The 20,325-nt window shown below is 38.7% G+C and overlaps 1 protein-coding gene across 2 annotated transcripts in view; it reads right to left on the bottom strand.

Annotated features, from left to right (window-relative positions):
• The window catches only part of CRYL1 (crystallin lambda 1), a 112,464-nt gene that overhangs the window by 77,414 nt on the left and 14,725 nt on the right, over positions 1–20,325 (bottom strand). For both annotated transcript variants that reach the window (XM_054577441.1, XM_054577440.1), the window contains exon 3: positions 5,539–5,665. In XM_054577441.1, the coding sequence (XP_054433416.1) occupies positions 5,539–5,665 (127 nt within the window). The remainder of the gene's footprint in view (positions 1–5,538; positions 5,666–20,325) is intronic.

Genomic DNA, 20,325 nt, shown 5'->3' with positions numbered 1-20,325 from the left:
AGAACAGACAAAATAATTTGAAAAAGAACAAATTTGGGGAATTCACACTAACAAGTGTCACACACCCATAAATCAGTGGAATAGAAGAGAGCGTCCAGAAGTACTCCCTAACATATATAACCAATTTTTGTTTTTTTACCAAAATTGAAAGGCAATTCAATGGGAAAATAATAGTCTTTTCCCAAAAAAATGACATAAAAACAACTGAATGACCTTTTACCCTGTATTAAAAGCAACACAAAATGGATCATAGGCATAGATATAAAATATAAAATAATAAAACCCCTAGAAGAAAATATACAAGACAAATCTTTGTGACCTTGATTTAGACAAAGATCCCAATGATAAAACAGGAAAAGCAAAACCCATTTAAAAAATTTAAAACTGGAATACATCAAAATTTAAAATTGCTGCTTTTTAAATGTTACTATCAAGAAAACAAAAATATTGGGAGAAAGTGTTTGCAAAATACACATTTGATAAAGGATTTTTGTCCACAATATACACATAAGGAAGTCTCAAAATTCAGTAAGAAACAAATCACACAATTTTGTAAAAATAAGCAAAAGATTTGAACAAAACTACACCAAAGAAGATTATATGAATGCCAAATAAACATAGGAAAATATACTCAATGTCATTAGTCATTAGTGAAATGCAAATGAAAACCACAATAAGATGCCACTAAATACATATGAGAATGAGGAAAGAACCCACTCTAATAATACCAGGATGCTGAACAACTGACACTCGCATACATTGCAAATAAGAATGTAAATGGTAGAGCCACTTTGGAAAACTGTGCTCTAGTTTCTTACAAAGAAAATATATACTTATCATATGCCTAGCAATTCCACTCCTAGGTATTTATCCAAAAGAAATAAAAACAAATGCCCATTTAAAAAACATGTACACAAATGTTTACACCAGCTTTATTCGTAATTACTAAAAATTGGGAACCCAAATGTTCTTCAACTAGTGAATGGAGAGACAAACTGTTGACTACTACTCATCAATAAAAAGAAACAAATTACTAATAACCACAACATAGATGAACCTAAAATTCATTTTACTCTGTGAAAGAAGCCAAACTCAAAGACGTCATATAGTATGATTCCATTTAGTATACTGTATTTTATTGTGTATACTGCACACTTTTTTGTCCAAATTTTTGACAGAAATATAAGGATGCGCATTATACATAGGCATAATGATTATATACCATGGGTATAATATGCACAAAAATGTGGGTGCACATTATACACAGCAAAATAGAGTAACCAAGGAAAACATGGTAATTATGAAAAAGGAAAAACTATGGGGCCAAAAGACAGACTGGGGATAGCCGAGGCCTAGGGAAAGAGGAAAAGACATTACTTGCAAAGGGGGCTGAGGGCACAAGGGGAAGCCAGGGGAGGCAGAAGCGGGGGGTTGTAAAGCTTTAAAATGATGGTGGCTCCAGGGTTGCATGCATTTGTCATAATGTAGAACCGAACACTAATAAAACTGGTGAATTTTATTGTATGTAAATTATACCTCAGCAAATCGGATTTTATAATTTGTTTAAAAAACACATGGAACAGGGAAAATGTACACTTTTTATGTGCATTTTTTAATGTACAAGTTTTTAATGTTTCAAGTTTTCATGTACACTTCTATATATTCTCAGGGCTGGCATCACACATGCCATTTGCTACTTGAACACCCCTCACCTCCACATGCACGCCCATCCTACCAAAAAAAGGATTACTCTGAGCCTCAGTGAACCAAGACGAAAGTCTACCAAACTTCCATCCTTGAAACAAAAGTGTAAACTTTAAAGTGATGTTAGTGTTTACGAACACTGTTTCCTATAACTACTGACAAAGTCTGAAGTCCTTATCAAAATGACTAGCATTTTCTAAAATTTTAAAGGTAAAGTACAGATGTAAATTCTGATCACCTGCATGGATAATATAATTTGTACTTCTAGATTTCAGCTGTTGTCCTGATTTTATGTAATGAAATACCACTTAAACTTCATAATACTATAAAACATTCCCATGGCTCCTACCAGCCACCGCAGTCTCAAGTCTTAAATTCCAGAGATTAGATAAAGTCTCTGTACCAAAGCTAATGAGCCTTAATGCTCTTTAAGAGTCAATGCTTTAGACAGGCTTTTTAGAATAAACTTATTTTTCCAGAGCAGTAGCTTTTCTTGCCTGGCAAGATTTGATCTCAACATTGCACCGAGTTCTAGCAATTCAGGTTTCATTCTCGCACGCTCCCACATTTCAGCATAGTATTAGGAAATTCTAACCCATGCTCCTGCCCACTGGGGTTTAGATAGAAGACAAATGCATCATGGAGACTGACACTCACATTTCTGGGACTTGCACCCTTGGGGATGCAGTAACATCTACAATTGGACTGTTTGTCTTTGAGGAGCAGTGGCAGCAATGTGGTTTTGTTCACTTAACTCACAAGATCTGCCTCCTGCTTTTGAACAATTCCCTAGAGTAATGATACTTTATTTTCATACAAAAAATGTCTCCAAAATAGCCAAGAATTTATTTTTCTACAATGAGAATTTTTCCTTTTATAAATCATAAAAAGGAGTTCTAAGAGTTGGTAAGAGGGTACAACTAGCAAGGAGTCTCTGGGCACTAAGATGAGGAAGCCTTACAAGGCTTGGTGAGGAGTAGATGCCTGACAGGTGACTGTGGTCTTTTGGTCTTTTTGCTTTAATGTCATTCTTAGGTATAACATCTCATGATAAATATAACAATTATTTTCAGTCCAAAATTTATACTTCTATCTGACAGAGTCCTGGGCAAATCATGCTCTAAGAAATATTCTAAGTTTTAAACAAAATCCTTGATATGAAATTCTACTTAAACAGTATAACATCAAGTATGTCAGAGAAAGAGAGAAAATAAACATGAGAAATGGAAAGAAGTACAAACACAAAAATATCCAAACTTTTTTGGAATAATACCTAAGCAGTATTCTCCTAAACTTTTTCTATATATATAGATATATATATATATTTATTTATTTATTTATTTTTATATTTACATATGTGTATATGTATGTGTGCATATATACACACACACACATACACACACATGGCTTAGGTATATTTTATTGGTTTTCTTTCTTTAAAATATATTTTTAACATTCCTGAATTATTAGAAACTTGATATAATTTAACAAACACATGGTGTACCATTAGGTAGGCTTTGATTTGTGGGGGCTTATATGCTTGTTTGATAAACAAGGTGAAATTAATATTCATTTGTTGTAAAATTTGGAAAATCAAATTTGCTGCATGTCATATATAAGGAAATGTGTAGCCATGCCCAAAAGAAATCAGTCAAGGCAACGAAAAGGAAATCTCAATTTTTTTTTCTTTCCCATTTTTCTTCCCTTCCTTCTTGAGAATTCTAATCAGGATATAGAATAAAACACAAACTCCTCATTTCTTTAAGAGAACACTTAAATAGTGCTGCTGTATGCCAGGTACTTCATATGTATTAACTCATCTCCTCTCCGTAGCCCCCCAGGTTGGCACTTAGCATTCCCAACTTGGCTCCACCTAACCGCCAGCTTTCCCCACCTCTCCAACAGCCACTCTACCCACATTCTGTGGACCACACTCACAGGCACCTCTTCTAAGACACCATCTCCACCTCTGCCCTCACCCCAGTCTCCAAAATGTACCTGTCAAAGGCCCAGGTCAGCTCCAACCCATGTTGCCTCTCCCATGCTTTGTGGTAGTACAAGTACAAACCATTTCTTTGCTTCTTTTACAGAGATTAAACTATAATTTTAATTTTTTAAAACCATTTGTGACGAACACAATCTTTTTACAGGAATTAAACATCTTATTTCTCCAGTCTCCTCACATTGCCTGACTCAGCACAACAGAAGCTGCTCAACAGGTAAATGTTATACGTAAGTAAATACACCAATTTAATCTATAAAGTAAAATCTGGCCTTACAGAGCAGTCTTCAGTACCCAGCACACATAGAACAGCATATGTTATCCCATATCATTTATTTATTGCCAAAATTGTCCACAAATGGCTACATTATAATTTATTTTATAAATTTATTAAGCATATTTTATGTGCTAAGTACTGTGCTAAGCATTTTCCATGCATTATTAAGTTAGAATATTCCCCCAAAATTATTCCATAAAAGAAGGACTAAACTTATATTCAAGTCATTTTAAAGTTATATTGCAGAGGGGTCTCCATTTTTTAAAAAATAATAGATTATTTGAGGAAGAAGCATTAGCCTGTATTTATTCAACCATGCTAGTATAGAAACCATCTGACAGAATCTATTTTTTAAAATGGGACCAGGAGAAAAAGAAATTTAACCTCAGCATATTAATGATTCCTGGGGCATGACTTGACCATTTCAAGGGCTGCAAAATTTGTAGATAAGCTTTACAAATATACTTAAAAAAAAAAAGGTACGAGCAAGTTGTTACGTTGTAGAACCACAACCCACAGGCGGACCGCTGTAAAGTGAAAAAAACACCTACAGGTCTGAGAATTTGTAGTTGAAGCTGAAGATAAAACTTCCAATGCAATCATTACATATGGATTTTTTAAAACTCTGAGCAGCAAACATCTTAGATGAAAGCAAAGATGTTGTCTGGAAAACTCTGCTTAGAAAAGACTCAGTCAACTCTAATGGGTACAAAAACTGGATGTTTTTGTGGGAAATGTGAAATTAGAAGTATTACCATAATAGGTCACATGTTCATATATCAGATCACATTATATAAGTAATTATAGTATTTCATTTCCATTATGTAAATATTACATATCAAATGGGCCCCAAAAAGGATTGTTCTAATCTTCCCACTGGAAAAATGGAGCCCTGCCTTATGTCAGGGTCCCCTTAGACATGAAAGATAGTTCCTTCACAATCACCCAGTGCATAGGGTACGATGCCAGTTTCACAGGTGAGGAAGTAGGCTCAGACATTAAGACACAACACAGAGCTGCAAAATTGCCCAGTCACCTGCCTTAAAGTATGTATTCTCTACCACAGCCGCCACACAGGAGAAATTTTGGAGCCACAAAGTCCACAGCCTAGATTTCCTGTATTTGACCTGAATCTCAGGGCAGCAGCTAACAACAAAACATGTGTGCTCAATCTTTTGGGTTTGTACCCAAATTTTCAGTTATGCTGTACACTTAAAACCAATACAAAATAATACTGAATGTAAATTGTAATTGTAATTTTTTAATTTTTAAAAAGAATATAATCTCTCGTTCAGTAGGAAGATAAAAGTGTTAGCTGTCCAGAAAATCTGTTTTGTTCAAAATCCTAACAGCTCTGGACGGTAACATCATCCCAGTAGTTTAAAGAGAACCCATAAACGATAATGTTTCCTGTCACATAAATATCATAATTCTGACCTTTGGAGTACAAGAGATCCACAATTTTAACTGCCTTTTACCTTCCGCTGTTCTTCTAAGGAGGTAGGAACACTGTCTCTTCCAGCTCTTACCAACCCAGCACAGGTCCTTAACTCACCTGAATGTGCATGGCGCCCTCTACTGCTTCTTGAATATTCGAGCAACCAGTGATTAGTGACAACTGCTGTTCTGCACTGAGCAAGCCTTTCAGAGAACCTGACTGTTCCAGCAACTTCATGTCTTTTCTATAAAGAAGGAAAGGATGATCACTGTGAGTTTTCAAATGCAAATTTTAAAACAAAAAAAGTCATCATCCCTCACCAGAAGGGAAATACCAATAAAAACCGCAAGGGTGACTACTACCAAAAGAACAGAAAATAAACCAGGTGCTAGTGAGGATGTGGAGAAACTGGAACTCTGTGCACTGCTGGTAGAAATATAAAACCTGTGGCAAACAGTTTGGTGGGTACTCAAAAAGGAAAGAAGTCCACACTGGCCAGGTAGCTCAGTTTGTTAGAGAGTTGCCCCATACAACAAGGTTGCAGGTTTGATGCCTGGTCAGGGCACATACAGGAATCAAACCAGTGGAAAAACAAATCTCAATCTCAGTATCTTTCTCTCTCTCTCTCTTTGCCCCACCCCCAAATCAATAAATAAACATTTATTTTAAAAGGGAGGAAATCCTGTCATATGCTATAAAAAGGATGAACCTTGAGGACATTATGCTAAATGAAATAAGCCAGTCACAACAGGACCAATAGTGTATGATTCCACTTATATGAGGTCCCCAGAGTAGTCATATTCATAGAGACACAAAGTAGAAGGACAGTTTCCCGGACTGTTTAATGGGTCAAGTTTCAGTTTGGCAAGATAAAAAGATTTAAGGAGATGGACAGTTGTATAACAATGTGAATGTATTTAATATCACTGAACTGTACACTTAAAAGTTTAAAAGTTACTATGATAGTAAATTTTGTGTATTTTACAATAAAAAATATTTTAAATTTCTTTTCAAAAAGGATGAAACAAGGCTTATGGGAGGTGAAACTGGAAAGCAGGAGCTCTTCATCCTAATCCTCAGTCAGTCTCAGTGGGTAAGGGCTGAAGAAAGGAACCAGTTTCCTGGTGTGTGCCCTCTAGTCACACAGGGCCTGTGCTCAGAGGTCCGCACACTGGGTGTATGGTCAGCTGTCACAATCTTAAAATCTTTGATAAATATTGAGCCAAAGGCCACTCATTTGCATTTGCCTCACAATTTATGTAGTCAGTCCTGCAGAAAATTCATGACAGATTAAATGAACAAGGCATGCACGCGCACACACGCGCACACACACACACACACACACAGCGCCTAAGGAGTAACATTCACACTTTCCAAAAACTTCTGGGGATTTTTTTTGCCAGTGAGTCAAGTAATGTTTACATGACTTTGTGTCATGGTTTTATTTTGAAGCTGTCAAAGTTCTTCAGCCCGAGAACACATCACTTCATCACCTGAATACTATCCATCTTGGTCTGTCGTGAGTGTTGTTATTTTTCAGCTGTGGCATCTGAGCTAGTTCATCAAGAAGCTTATCTTAGTTGTACAGAGGATTTCACAGTTAGTGACAGATTCAAAGTTTAAGATTTATAAGTTTGAGGGGGTGGAGGGGGCCTAATATATGGGGATGGAAGACAGTTTGACTTTGGATGGTAGGCATACAATACAATATACAGCTCTTGTATCATAGAAATGTGCATCTGAAATGCATATGATCCTATTAACCAATGTCACCTCAATAAATTTATTTTTAAAACAACTTATATGTTTAATAGCTAAAATGAAGAAAGAACTGATTTGAATGCCAGCAAATAGATATTTTATACACCATCAAGAGAAATGCAGCAAAAAGGGTCACAAGAAAAGGTTAGCCTACTTAAGATAGCAAGGGGAAAAGGCCAAGGTTTCTAAGTCCTGGGGTTTCTGGAATCACACATCAGTAATGCCCAGGAAACCTCCCTGAACACGTCTGCATTCTTTATTCAAATTAGCACAGTAAGGAGGGCGCCATATAATTCAAAGATTTTTCAATTTCACATGCTTTTGATCAGCCTTTCAAAAATTTTTACAATTATACAACCCTATAAATATACTAAAAACCATTTAATTGTACACATTAAACAAGCTGATTGCATGGTATATAAATGATACCTCAATAAAGCTACTGCATTTATTTCCCATTGCTCCTGTAACAAATTACCACAAATTTACTGGCTTAAACAACATACATTTACCATCTTAGAATCTGGAGGTCAGAAATCTCAGGTAAACCAATGTCAAAGTGTTGGTGGGACTGTGTTCTTCTGTGAGGCTCTGGAGCAGATCTGCTCACCTTTTCTAGATCCTAGAAGCCACCAGCTTCGTGTGGTTTCATGATCCTCTTCCACCTTCACTCCAACCTCTGAGTCTATCATTAGACCTTCTTCTTTGAGTCTCCGTCCTCACTGTTTCCCCCACGAGGACCCTTGTGGTCACATTGGGCCACCCAGATGATCTCCATTTTGATGTTCTTAACTTTATCGTATCTGCACAACCTCCAGGATTAGGACCTAGACATCTTTGGGGAGCTGTTATTCTGCCTACCATGCTCGGTTTTTGAAAACAGTAGAATAGAATATGGAATGTTATTAATTTCCTGTAAAATTACTGTCCAAAGTTGTGCCTAGGGTACCTGTCTATTATGATTGGCTCTATGCTTGGCAGATATTACTCTGCCAAGATGTTCTGAATTCCAGTGGCTATGGAGAAGTCTGTTGTCAATGTGTCATTCTTTTGTAGGCAATCTGTCTTTTTCTCTCTCTGGCTGCTTTTCAGACTTTTCAAGTGTTTCCTAGTGTTTTATAGTTTCACTATGACTCATCTAGGGATAGACACCCTTCGGATTTATACCGTTTGGGACACTTGCTTCTTCCAAAGTGAGGATCCATGTCTATAGTTGACATGAACTTTCAATCATTATATCTTCAAAAAATGCCTCTTTCCCTAGTCTCTCTAAATCTTTCAGACCTTTAATGAACTACTTCTTCACATTTTTTATTGCTTGAACTTCCTAATTACATGCTAACTACCGTATTTTGCCATGTATAATGCGCACCTATATTTTTGTACGCATTATACTCAGGATTACTATACCCATGATATGTAATCATTATACCCATGTATAATGCACATTCTTATTTTTCCCTAAAAAATATGGGTAAAAAAAGTGTGCATTATAAATGGTAAAACACAGTAGTAGCTTCAGATCCAACTTTAAGTCAGTTCACTGTGCTCCTAACACCTGGTCTCTCATGTGTTTTGTGATTTTCAGTTGTGACCTGAACTCTACCTGAGAAAATTCTTTGAAGTCTTGGGTTTAAGGTACATTATTCTAGAGACAATAGACATTTTGCTTCTGGCAGGCACTCGCAGACACTAATAACGAAGCGAACAATCTAAATTTCTTGGCTGGGAGTTTTTAAGACCACACAGGTAGCGGTTTATGGTTATAAACTCTCAGAGACACTCTTTCTACCCTCCACCCAGAGTCAGGTCAGGAGAGATGAGCCTCCACATATAGGTGAGTTATTTTCTTCCTAGTTCTCCATTTCACCAACAATGTAGCCCTTTGAATACTAACTTCATTTGGAGTCTCCAATCTGATCATCCATCATCTTCTACAAACTAAGATTTGCTGTTAGAACCAAAGGTCTAGATTAGCAGGAAGGCAAATAGTCTTCGAGCAGTTCTAGTTTTCACACATTCCTTGGGGTTCATGCTCTCAGATTGGTCTCTGAGAATTTGTTACTTTCTTATAATTTCTGCTATGTACTATTAAGAAACCATAAACTATATATATCTACTCCTTAGTTTTAAGTATTTCAAGTTGAAAGGATTTTCAGGATACTTGCTTTGCCATATGCCAGAAACTAAACTCTAGACTCTTTCTTTAAAATCTAATATCCCTAGATTCTTGGTATATTTTATATTTTATGAGATACGGGAAATTATTCCCTGTCTTCATTTTTGTAATGATGATGTTATTCAATGTAAATACGAGCTCTACTATACAAATAGATTTATAATACAATTATTAAGTGATTTCTTGTGCTTCTTGTTCTCATGTGCAAAATAAAAAAATATTACTGATATTAGGGTATTACTGCTAAAGCCTACCCTTTTGTTTCCCAGTTTTGCCCATTTAGAAAGAAGATATATAAATAATATATCCAATAAACTTAGCCTTAAAAACAAGTATGATAATTCAACAAAATGCATCAAAACACAAAAATGGTTTCTTTTTTTCTTCAATCTAGCTTGTTCATTTTGGTGACACAGAAATCAAGGCCCAAGCTGGTTCCAGACTCGCCCACAGACATCGGGGCTGTGAGAAGCAGGACAGAAAGGAAGCCATCCATCTTCAGACTCTTTCTCTTAAACACATTAATTGGAATCACTTCCTCTTCCTGACCATTCCTATGAAACCATGACGACTCTCTCATTTAAAAAAGAAAATCCTGTCTGGTGGAATTTATTTACAGAACTACATGGCACAATTTATTGCCTTAGAATCTTAAGATTCAAGGTACTCAAAACACTGAAGAGAGTAGAAAAAAGAGGAACTGTGTGCACCACCTCCCTCATGAATGCTGCTAACAGCTGAGTCCCAGCCTGCTGAGCTTGAACTCAGACTGCAGGGCTCCTGTGTTCCCTTCAGGGACCCCCAGTGGACCTAGTAAACCTGCCATCTCCTTTCATGATTTCATTACCAACAGGCTGGGTCCGGGGTGAGCCATTACTGTGACCTCCCCAATTGGACTGGGATGGGAAGCTGAACCAAAGACAGCTGTGCACAGGCGGACCTGTGAAGCTGCGGCCCAGCTCCGGAGGGCAGCCCCGTAGGAGCCTGTGCCAATGGCATGGGAACAACTCATCAGCTCATCCCTCTGGGGCAGTTTAAAATAAGGACTAAGAAAGTAGACTGGTCAAGGGCAGGGCGAGCAACAGATGGACAGCCACTGGCAGGGTCACCACAATGGTGCACCTTAGAAAGGCAGGTCCTGCTATGAAAAAAAGTCTCCCACCCCCAAGAATTGCTACAAGTTACCAGGGCTGCTGTCTGACCATCACAGGCTTGGGTGTCCCCAGAACAATGTCCCATTTCTGTGACAGTGATGACTTCCTGTATTCCTCAGTCTCACAGTCTCACAATTGATCTTTGTCAACAGATGTAATCTGAGTACTTCACCCTTGAAAACCTGAATGGGCCAAGCATCTACTTTGCTTGGAGGTTCAGTGGGCCTATGGGTTGAAGGAAATGGCAGCACAACTAAACCACCCAGTTTCGAACTACATGATTTATATAAATTAGACTTGCAGAAACAATTACACCTAGGAATCAATGGCACTGGTAAAAGTTACCTATGTTGCCCATAAATGTAACCATAATACAAGTGTTCTTATCTCCGTAGAACTGTTTTGTAGCCACCAAACACACACAAAAAAATCCCTTTAACTCAACTGATAAACATGAGACAAATTAACAGAGTACTCTGTTCCTTTTCTAGAACTGTTTTCTTTTCAAAACTTATGTTGAGAAATAAAAAAATAGAGAAAGAATAATAAACATCCCCATATGTCTACCATCAAGAATTAACAGCAACCAATCCTGACATACTTGCTTCTGGACATTTGTTAAATTTAAATTTAAAGAAAGTTCAAGTTCCTTTAGCCTCCAACATCCCAAAACTGTTTTCTGCTGAACTCAAATAGGGTTTTTAATGCCAAAGCCCAATAACATTATGACTAGTCATTTCGCCCTGAGGAGCACATGTGCTCAAAGGCACCTTTTTGAAACTTCAGCAGGCCAAAGCAAACTCTTGGACTTTCTCCCAAATGTCCAGAGTCAGATGAGACCAAATCAGTGGGAGTACAAGGGAGCCTCTTGTTCCTTCGATGACCTCCTGTTTTTAGACCTTCATTGAGACATCTCTATGCAGCAGGGAAGAAGTCAGCCATCTGGGGACAGAAAGCCAGCACCACAACAGCCACAACTAATGGCCTTGCACAAATTAGACTCAAATGAAGAATCTACCTAAAAAATTTGGCCTGAAGGTCCTTTTCCCCTTGGGAAGAACACTGGCAGAGGGGACAGCTGCGGTGCCCATTAACCCAAGGGGCGGCGGCACACAAGAACCTGCTACGCAGTATCCTGAGGGGAACCCAGATGAAAGGCTAGGAGGAGCTTTCAGACACACTCACACAACTCACGTTCCCTTCAAGTTCCACAAAACTACGTGCCACAATCAAACCCAGCCATTTGGCAATGTTTTATCCCAGTTAAGACTAGTTCCAATATTTTTCATGGAGTATTTTGGAAGAGCTTCTGCCTCAAGCTTTGTAGAAGACGTAGGTAAAAACCTAGAAAAATGATATGACTCCCAACTGGCTTTACAGCAGCCTCACATATACTACAGTGTTCAGCCCTACACTATTAATGGCAAAGAATCTTCTAGTTTAAAGTGCACTGGTAAGTGGCTGTCGCATACCAGTGCTACCTCTAGATGTCAGCCTAGCACAAGGACTCAAAATAGCGCTTGCATCCTTGAGTAAAGTTAAATTTTCACTTAAAATTAGAGAACAGGAAATGTTACTGATCAGTGTCAGGTAGGATATGGGTGATATTTTTTATATTTCTATTTTTGAAGTTTTATTGAAAAGCAGCATTATTCATTAAGTTAAAAAGACAAAGGCGATGGAGAAAGTAGAACCATTGTACACTATTGGTAAGATTGTAAAATGGTACAGCTGTTGTGGTAAATGGTATGGGTACTTCCTCAAAAAACTAGAAATGGAATTACCATATTATCCAGCAATCCTACTTTTGGGTATATAGCCTTAAAAAAATGAAAGCAGCACCTGGAAGAGCTATTTGTACATCAATGTTCATAGAACCATTGTTCACAGTAGCCAAGCAACCTAAATATCCATCAGTGGATGAATGGATGAACAAAATGGCATATAAACTTATAATGGAATATTATTCAGCCTTAAAAGGAAATCCTGACACATGCTACAACATGAATGAACCTTAAGGACATTATGCCAAGTGAAATAAGCCAGTCCCACAAAAAGACAAGTACTGTGTGATGCCATTTATATGAGGTCCCTAGAGGAGTCAAATTCATAGAGACAGAGAGTAGACTGGACTGTGGGAGGGGAAATGGGGAGTTGTTGTTTGATGGGTATGGAGTTTTAGTCTGGGAAGATGAGAATTTCAGGAGATGATGGTGGTAACGGCTGCATAACAATGCGAATGTACTTAATGCCACTGAACTGTACACTTAAAAATGATAGGAAGATAAATTCTATGTCATTTTTTTTAACTGCCATTAGAAATTTAAAAGATAAAGACAGTACTTCCTTTTTTAAAAGAGTTGCTGCTTTAACTGTCATTGAATGTTGTCTAAACCTGAATCTTCTGGAAGTTTGTAAAAGAAAGAAGCAAGCAAGGACAAAAATCCATGTGAACTACAATTCAGAAATAAATTGATTTAGGGACCAGCTTGTAGATTTTGTAAAAAATCTAATTTAGCTAGTTATTCCAATTGATTCATATAACAATATAGGCCTTGGAATGCCAATTACACATGGTGGATAAAAAAATAAAAATTTACCTCTGCTCCCTCCAGAAACCTCAATGAAACCAAGACTTAAGGAATCATCCTAACTAGACTTATTGTGGTGATCATTTCACAATACATACAAATGTGAAATTATATTGTACATCTGAAAATAATATGCTATATGTCTATTGTACCTCTGTGAAAAAATTTAAAAGTAAAAACAGAGGGCCACAGGACAGGGATCAAGACTCACAATGAATGAAAGATCAAATTTTTTGGAAGATGGGAAATGCAAAACCGGTAAGGTGAATGACTGGTAGAGTGGAAAAAGCTGATATTTACGTATGGGGAAGAGAAAACACCTGTGAAAAGGAAGTCAAAATGTTTCCCAAAGGACCTAGCAAAGGTCAGGGTCTGCAGACACCAGAGGTGACACGGCACAAGTGAGGAGCCTGGAGCCCATGAATCCCTCCCCTCCCCACTACCACAGAAACTCAGCCAGAACACACCAGACACATGAGAGGGCAGGCATGATATGATGCACAAACAGGGAGTTGAGATCAGGTATATACACTGAATGGTGAGAATCCCCCACAAATATACACACCACCTCTAGGTACTTTCCTTAGATTAGAAACAAGAATGCTGGGTGGAAAGTAGCAGGTCCTCTTCTGGAGACACTATGTGTCAAGGAGAAGAGACACACAGGTACTGATGGCTGGGGAGCTCAGTGAGAAAGTTGGACCCCTGACAAGTACTCTGCAAAGATGCCCCGGGGCTATAGCCCAATCCATAGCACAAATCTCAGAGCTGGTCTGTGCCTCTTTCTTAAGCACAATATATCACTACCCATCACTAGAGGGCCTCTAACATTAAAGGTAGAGGTCAAAACAAAAACAAAATTCAGCATGGAACTATGAGGAAACCATAGTAATACAAGGAATGAAAGGGAGTTTAGAAAAAAACTGTAATATCCTGAGAAAGATTGGAGAAGATATTACATCTAGTACTCAGTAATAAGGTAAGAAATAACAAAAAGAAACTGGAAATGAAATACACAGTAGTTCAAATGGGAACCTTAAAGAAAGGGCTGGAGGGTCAATCTGCGGAAATCTCTGAGGAAGAAAAACAAAAAGACAGAGATGACCAAGAAAAAAAGATAGAAAATTAAAGGACTTTTCTACGTGGTCCAACATCTGACTAGTGGGAGTTCTAGAAAGAGTCCTGCTGGGGAAGAAAAATAAGTAACTGAAATGAAACCATCATTTGAACTCTCCTGATGACAGCCTAGTGACAGCATGATCTGTGTAAAAAATAGGTAAGTTCAGGTTAAATGACCCAGCCATACCCTTGGCCCAGGAGAGAACAGAAAAAAAGGGGTGGGGGTGGACTTTAGAGAGGAACCTAATCGAAGAAATAACAAAAATATCTGTATATCCCAAGCAGCAGAATATGTCTCAGATCAAGTATGAAGTCTACATGTGGGGAGACATGGGACAGGAGATTGAGGGTCTGGCTTATAAGCTTTGTAGTAATAGTTGTCTTTACTACGTATTTCTTTAATTTGAATTTTTTTAGATACAACAATCTAGGCCTTTAGCTATTTTAGAGTGACATTAATGTGCTATCTGTAATTTTGTGACCTCTTTTCTTCTAGTCCCTGGTAGAGTGGTGCTCTATGCCTGTAGTTACTTCCCCCTTCAGCGGAAACCAATTAGGAAAAACTGGTTTCTTTCAGGTGGGGCGACTGTGTGCGTTACCTGCCTGGACGGTGATGCTGCTGCTGTTCCCACCGCCCCCAAACCCCTACCCCCGCCCCCGCCCACCTGCTCTATGGCTGAAGCAGAGGCCCAACCAGACTCATCTGAGTGCTTCGGTGCCCACCACACACTCTCACCACACACACGGATTCAGTTCATGCTCCACAAAATCCCAAATGAAGTGCCCTAAGTATGAAGGTTCAGGAACAACGTCCAACAGTGCAGCCCACCTCCTGCTGTGAAATATCACGTGAATACTTTTCTTTCACTCATTCACCTCATTCTTTTCATTTTTAATGTTTTTGAAGTAGGGGAAAAGGAGAGAACACCAAATTTTATGAAAAATAGAGCCCCAGGCTTTGTTTGTGCAACAGCACAGTGTTTTTAAAATCGTGACTGTCTCCAGTTTGCCAAGAGCTATTCATCCGGTTACCAGCCCAACCCCTCTGACGTCTGAATCTAAAATCCTCAGTGAAGTACAGGTTGGGCCAAAGGAGGTTTACAGTTGTTCACAGGGAAAATACAATAAGTAATAAATACAAGAACAAAGTGTGTTTCACATACAACTGTAAACCTACCCTTTCCCCTCCTGTATATACATTTAAATATGCCACAGAAAGAAAGAAAATTCCCTCCATTTGTCCCCCAAGACAGCTGAGGCTCTGAATGACTGGATCCACAGCTCCCAGTGCTCAGGCAAGTACCTGTCACCACCTTCTCCCCTCTCCTCTCTGGGGCTCTTGGAAGTCCTCTTCCCTTCTGGCTGAGGGTACCATTGGGATTTGGGGAGATCCTCGGGGAGCAGAGGGCCTGCTTAGGCCCCACCTCTGTCAACTTCAGCAACATCTTCACTGGAGAAACAGGCATTAGCCTAGCTAATAAAAATCTATCTTGATTTCCAATCTGTCATTGTCAGAAACCTCACAGGGAGACAATCCACACCCTTCATACCAGGTAAGCTTCACAGCCTACCTTCACTGTTAACATGTACTTGTCTCTATACAGGCACACGGGATCATGATATAAGTGTGTACCCTGAAAATGTTCAACATTCACTCTTCATTCTGCCATACAAAGATAGTCAAAGCATCCTCATGTCCCCCTAATGTTTTAAAAGTACAATTAGCATAAATAACTTTCACAAATCACTCCCAATGGGGAAGAAAAATAAATAAATGAAATGAAGCCATCATTGGAACTGTACTGATGACAGCCTAGTGAACACAGATAAGTCAGGTTGAATGACCAGCTGCACCCCTGACTATGGGGGTGAACACTGAACAAGAGGACTTCTAATCACTTCTGAACTTCTCAGTCCAGTTAGGTTTAGTCAACCCACTTCCCTGTACCCTACCTCTAGAAGCGTTTCAAATAACCCATTAAAAACAGTTTCCTGCCCAGGAACAGGGTATAGTCATCATTCAAGGGAGTTCTGTTTATTGTCCTTCAATAAAACTGAAAAAACCATCTCCATGAATGTCTTACACATTTTTTTTATATTTATACCTAGGCTGAGTACATTTTTTGGGTAATTGTAGCAAATATTTAATTGTTTCCTAACCATATATGGCCAGTTTTTTCTATCTGGCATGTATTTTTCCCAGCCTTGGAATTTTACCAACAAAGTCTATGTTCGAATTTCACCTTTTTAAAATTTCATGTAATAGTAAAGTATTCACTATCAACTTGGCTAGAACTGCTCAACTTTTCCTGGAATCTCCTATTACTCATACATCACTAATCTATGTCCCAGGTGGAGGGGAGAAATAGTAAATATTTTAGGTTTTGCAGTTTATATGGTCTCTGTCGCAAGCACCCACAGCAGCCATGGACAATATGAAAACAGTGGGTGTGGCTGTGTTTCAATAAAATTTTAGTAACGTTATGACAAGGATTGGAACTGACAGTTCTGCCTCACTTCCTATAGACGTCAAATTCCCATGGGAGTAGGATAGCTATAGTAAGACAAAACCAGGAAACCCCAGAAGCTAGAATCAGTAGGTACAGCAACCTAATTACAGGAAACCAGCCAAGGCCAGTGTATCAGTTCTCTACAGCCTACTGTCACAATCCTGGGCATTAAGAATGTTGGCTGGACTCGGCTGGGCTCAACTGGGCTCACTTGCATGGCTGCAGTCAGGTGACGGGTTGGCAGGGGGCTACTGTTCTCAGATGTTTTTACTCATCCGTTGGTGTCAGCTAGTGCTGGCTGACAGCTGGATCCCCGTATGTAGCTGGCTGGGCTGAGCTGACTGACAGGATAGAAGATGGAGGATGGAGGGCAGGTTTGACAGCAAGGTACCACTGGCCAGTGCAAGTTCCTGGCCAAGGCCAGAGTGAGGGGGAACAGCAAAGTCACATGGCAAAGGGGGTTGCAGACAGGGATGACAGCAATGTGTAGCCATTTTGTGATTATCCTCGGTTATTCCAGCCAAAGGTATGTAGGAAAACTAAAAGCCAATTTCAAGCCAGAACAAATCAGTCCAAGGGACTCCAGATCAGTCCAAGGGACTCCAGATCAAAGCTAAGATTGAGATGTTTCGGCGAGTGTGCAGAGATCAGGGCAGCAAGTTAAAAACAAGTCCCAAGGCCCAGTTACTAGGAACATCAAGTTCAGGGACAAGCAGTTCAGTTACTCAGGAGATGGAGTTCAGGGAAGCCAACCTCATTTCAGAGGTCATTTCTGCCAGTTTATTAAATCCATGCCTATTTCAAAAACAGATTCATTTTTAGATGGATTGAACACCACAATGACCATCTTCCCTGGTAGAGAGGTGGCATTAGAAACACTGAAGAGAGTAGGTTTACTAAAAGAGGGCAATTTCTGACTGGGACCCAGTCAGACAAGGCAGCTTGTTCTCTTCCCCACAGTGGATTGGTCACTGAGATGTCAACATGGCCCACACCAGGAAGTCCTGGTCCCTCAAGGGCAATACTGGCTCCGTCTCTACATGGCAATGTGACTAGATCCAAATCATACAAAGTAAAACACTCCTATCTATGGGTCTGTGCAAAAACGTCACTTATTTGATGTTTTTCTTCTTAAAATATGTTCATCCTCTCAAATTCTTACTTGAGACTTAGTATGTACCTGGCGCAGGGCATATAATGCAGAACAAAAACCAAGTAGTAAGGCATCTGCCAATAAGGTTTTCCAAAGTCAAGCTACCTTTCTATTCTGAGACTTAAATGTGTTAAGTTTTAAGTAGAGAAAGACTGGTCTTGGATGACAGCTTTTTTAACTTTTTTAAAATTCACTAAGATCACTGGGCATAATATGTATGAGCTGTGATATAATTTCTTAAACCCTCTAATGTTTTAATATTTTTAAAAATAATCAACCTCATCCAGTTTAAGTTCATTTTTACAAGTTCAGAATAAAGGTGTACCATTTCTACTCATTTAAGGTCAATGTTTAATAGTTCTCACACACAGAATTTTCCATGCAGAGATAATGAATTTCGACATTTTATTTCCTACTATAAAATGTTCAGGAGAATTTGAATATGGCAAGTGAACCAAACTGCAAGAGAGAGATCAGTGGTGGGAAAAACAGTGAAAACCATGGCCAGAAGAACTGCCTCTTGAGACTCTAGAAAAGTTTCTGTACTCAGTTAAAACAGTCACTGAGCTGCTGCCCATGATGTTCCAGACTCTGGGGACAAAAAATGTGCACGTCATTATTTCTGTGCCTGTACAGCTCTCAGAGATCACAGACCATCTGAGTAACAAGGGTACTGAAGTTCTCATGAAGCTCACAGCCTGGTGGAATGGATAAAGACCACCAAGCAGAGTGTCAAAAAGGATGCCCATTGAGCACCAGCTATTCTGACCCATCAGTCAATTCAACCCCATTATTCATTATTTCTAATACATTATTTCTAATTCTTAACAGAAGGTCTCCTTACCCTTTATGCCGAATACATGGTCAGGATCATTTTAATCTTGTGTTCCTGACCATATAAGGACTATAGCCATCACACAGCGCTTTTGCTGACATGTGTGGGCGTCACTGTTAACCTGCAGGCTGACACCGTTTACTGTCTGAAAGAAGTGGCAATAATTCTTTCCTGGCTAAAAAAATTTTGAAACTCAGAACTCACCTTACTGACCAAAATAATTACAAATATAAGGTTCAGACTCAATTCTCTTAACCAGGTCTCTCTCTGTACAGGAAAGGCACATTTGAAAATCTTTTGATTTAAGAAGGGAAAGGAATGGCTTTTCTTAAGGCCAAAAATTTAGTACTCCCTAGGAAGGCAACATGAAACTCTTCAGCCTGAATTTCCTGCAGCTCTTTGCACACAATAACTGAAGAAGAAAGAATTGGTCACAAGATTCCCTACTTCCAGCCAAAAAGGTACAACTGGTTCTGCCTATTTACATTAACTCAGCTTAAATGTGAGTTGTAAAGATTCAGTCTCTGCTATTGAGAGTAAGAGTTATGTGTACTCTTTTTAAGTCTTAGATGGAGAAGAACTCAGTACACTTGCTTTTTCTATAGTAAGGAAGCTAAAAGTAATAAACTATTTTTTAGTTCAAAAATTTTTAGTTCAAAAGACTTAGAAACTGATATCTAATCTAATTGTGCACTAATAACATTAAGAAATATTAGTTTTATCAATCAAAGCAGTAGACTAACAAGAAAACCTTTTTCTGACCTTATAAAAAAGGGAAAATAAAAAAACCTTCCCACAATTTCCCCATGTACTCCCTGATGCCTGGAAGAACTTTAAAAGTAGCCAAAGCTTTTAATGATATGCCTAAAAAAGAAGGCCTAAGATATAAATATTCCATGATATAGAACAAATAACTTTTCAATTAGGCAACTCAGAGTTTTCTCTTGGTCACAACTGAGTTGGAATTGGCTTTATGAAATAAAAGATGAAATGATAGTAGAGTTGAAAAGTGTGGAGCAAAGGTTGGTAAGATGTATATAGCCCACTGACCAAACCTGCACTACTGCCTGTTATATGGCCTGTGACACAGTTTGTGACATAGTTTTTCTATGTGGAATTTTTTTTTAAAAAATCAAAGGACTAATAATACTTTGTGATATGTGAAAATGATATGAACTCCAAAGTTCAGTGTTGATCCATTAAGTTATAATGAAACATAGCCATGCCCACCTGTCTACATATTGTCTACATCGGCTTTTACTCTACAAAGAATTACTACAGAAACCATACGACCTGAAAAGCCTAAAACATTTACTGTCTTGCCTTTATGGGAAAAGTGTATCAACCTCTGGTTTGGAGCCCAGGCTAAGCTGACTTGGTCTCCTCTTCCCCAGGCTGTTCTCTCCTCCAACACCCGGCCAGTTATTGAGCTAGCATCTCTCAGCTCCAAACCCCGCTACCATAGACACTCGCACCAGAAGACCGATTTAAAGTCCAGGCCTTCTGATAAGTTACTTTCACCACCTAAGTGTACAAAGGTCTGTCCAGAAAGTATCCATCCATGCAAAAAGAAAGACATTTATTCAAAAAGATACATGAAAC

Source organism: Pteronotus mesoamericanus, unplaced genomic scaffold (genome assembly GCF_021234165.1).
Source record: "Pteronotus mesoamericanus isolate MK-2021 breed Mesoamerican mustached bat unplaced genomic scaffold, CSHL_Meso_final contig_433, whole genome shotgun sequence".
NCBI classification, from domain to species: Eukaryota; Metazoa; Chordata; class Mammalia; order Chiroptera; family Mormoopidae; genus Pteronotus; species Pteronotus mesoamericanus.
This window is presented reverse-complemented; position numbering and strand designations above follow the sequence as displayed.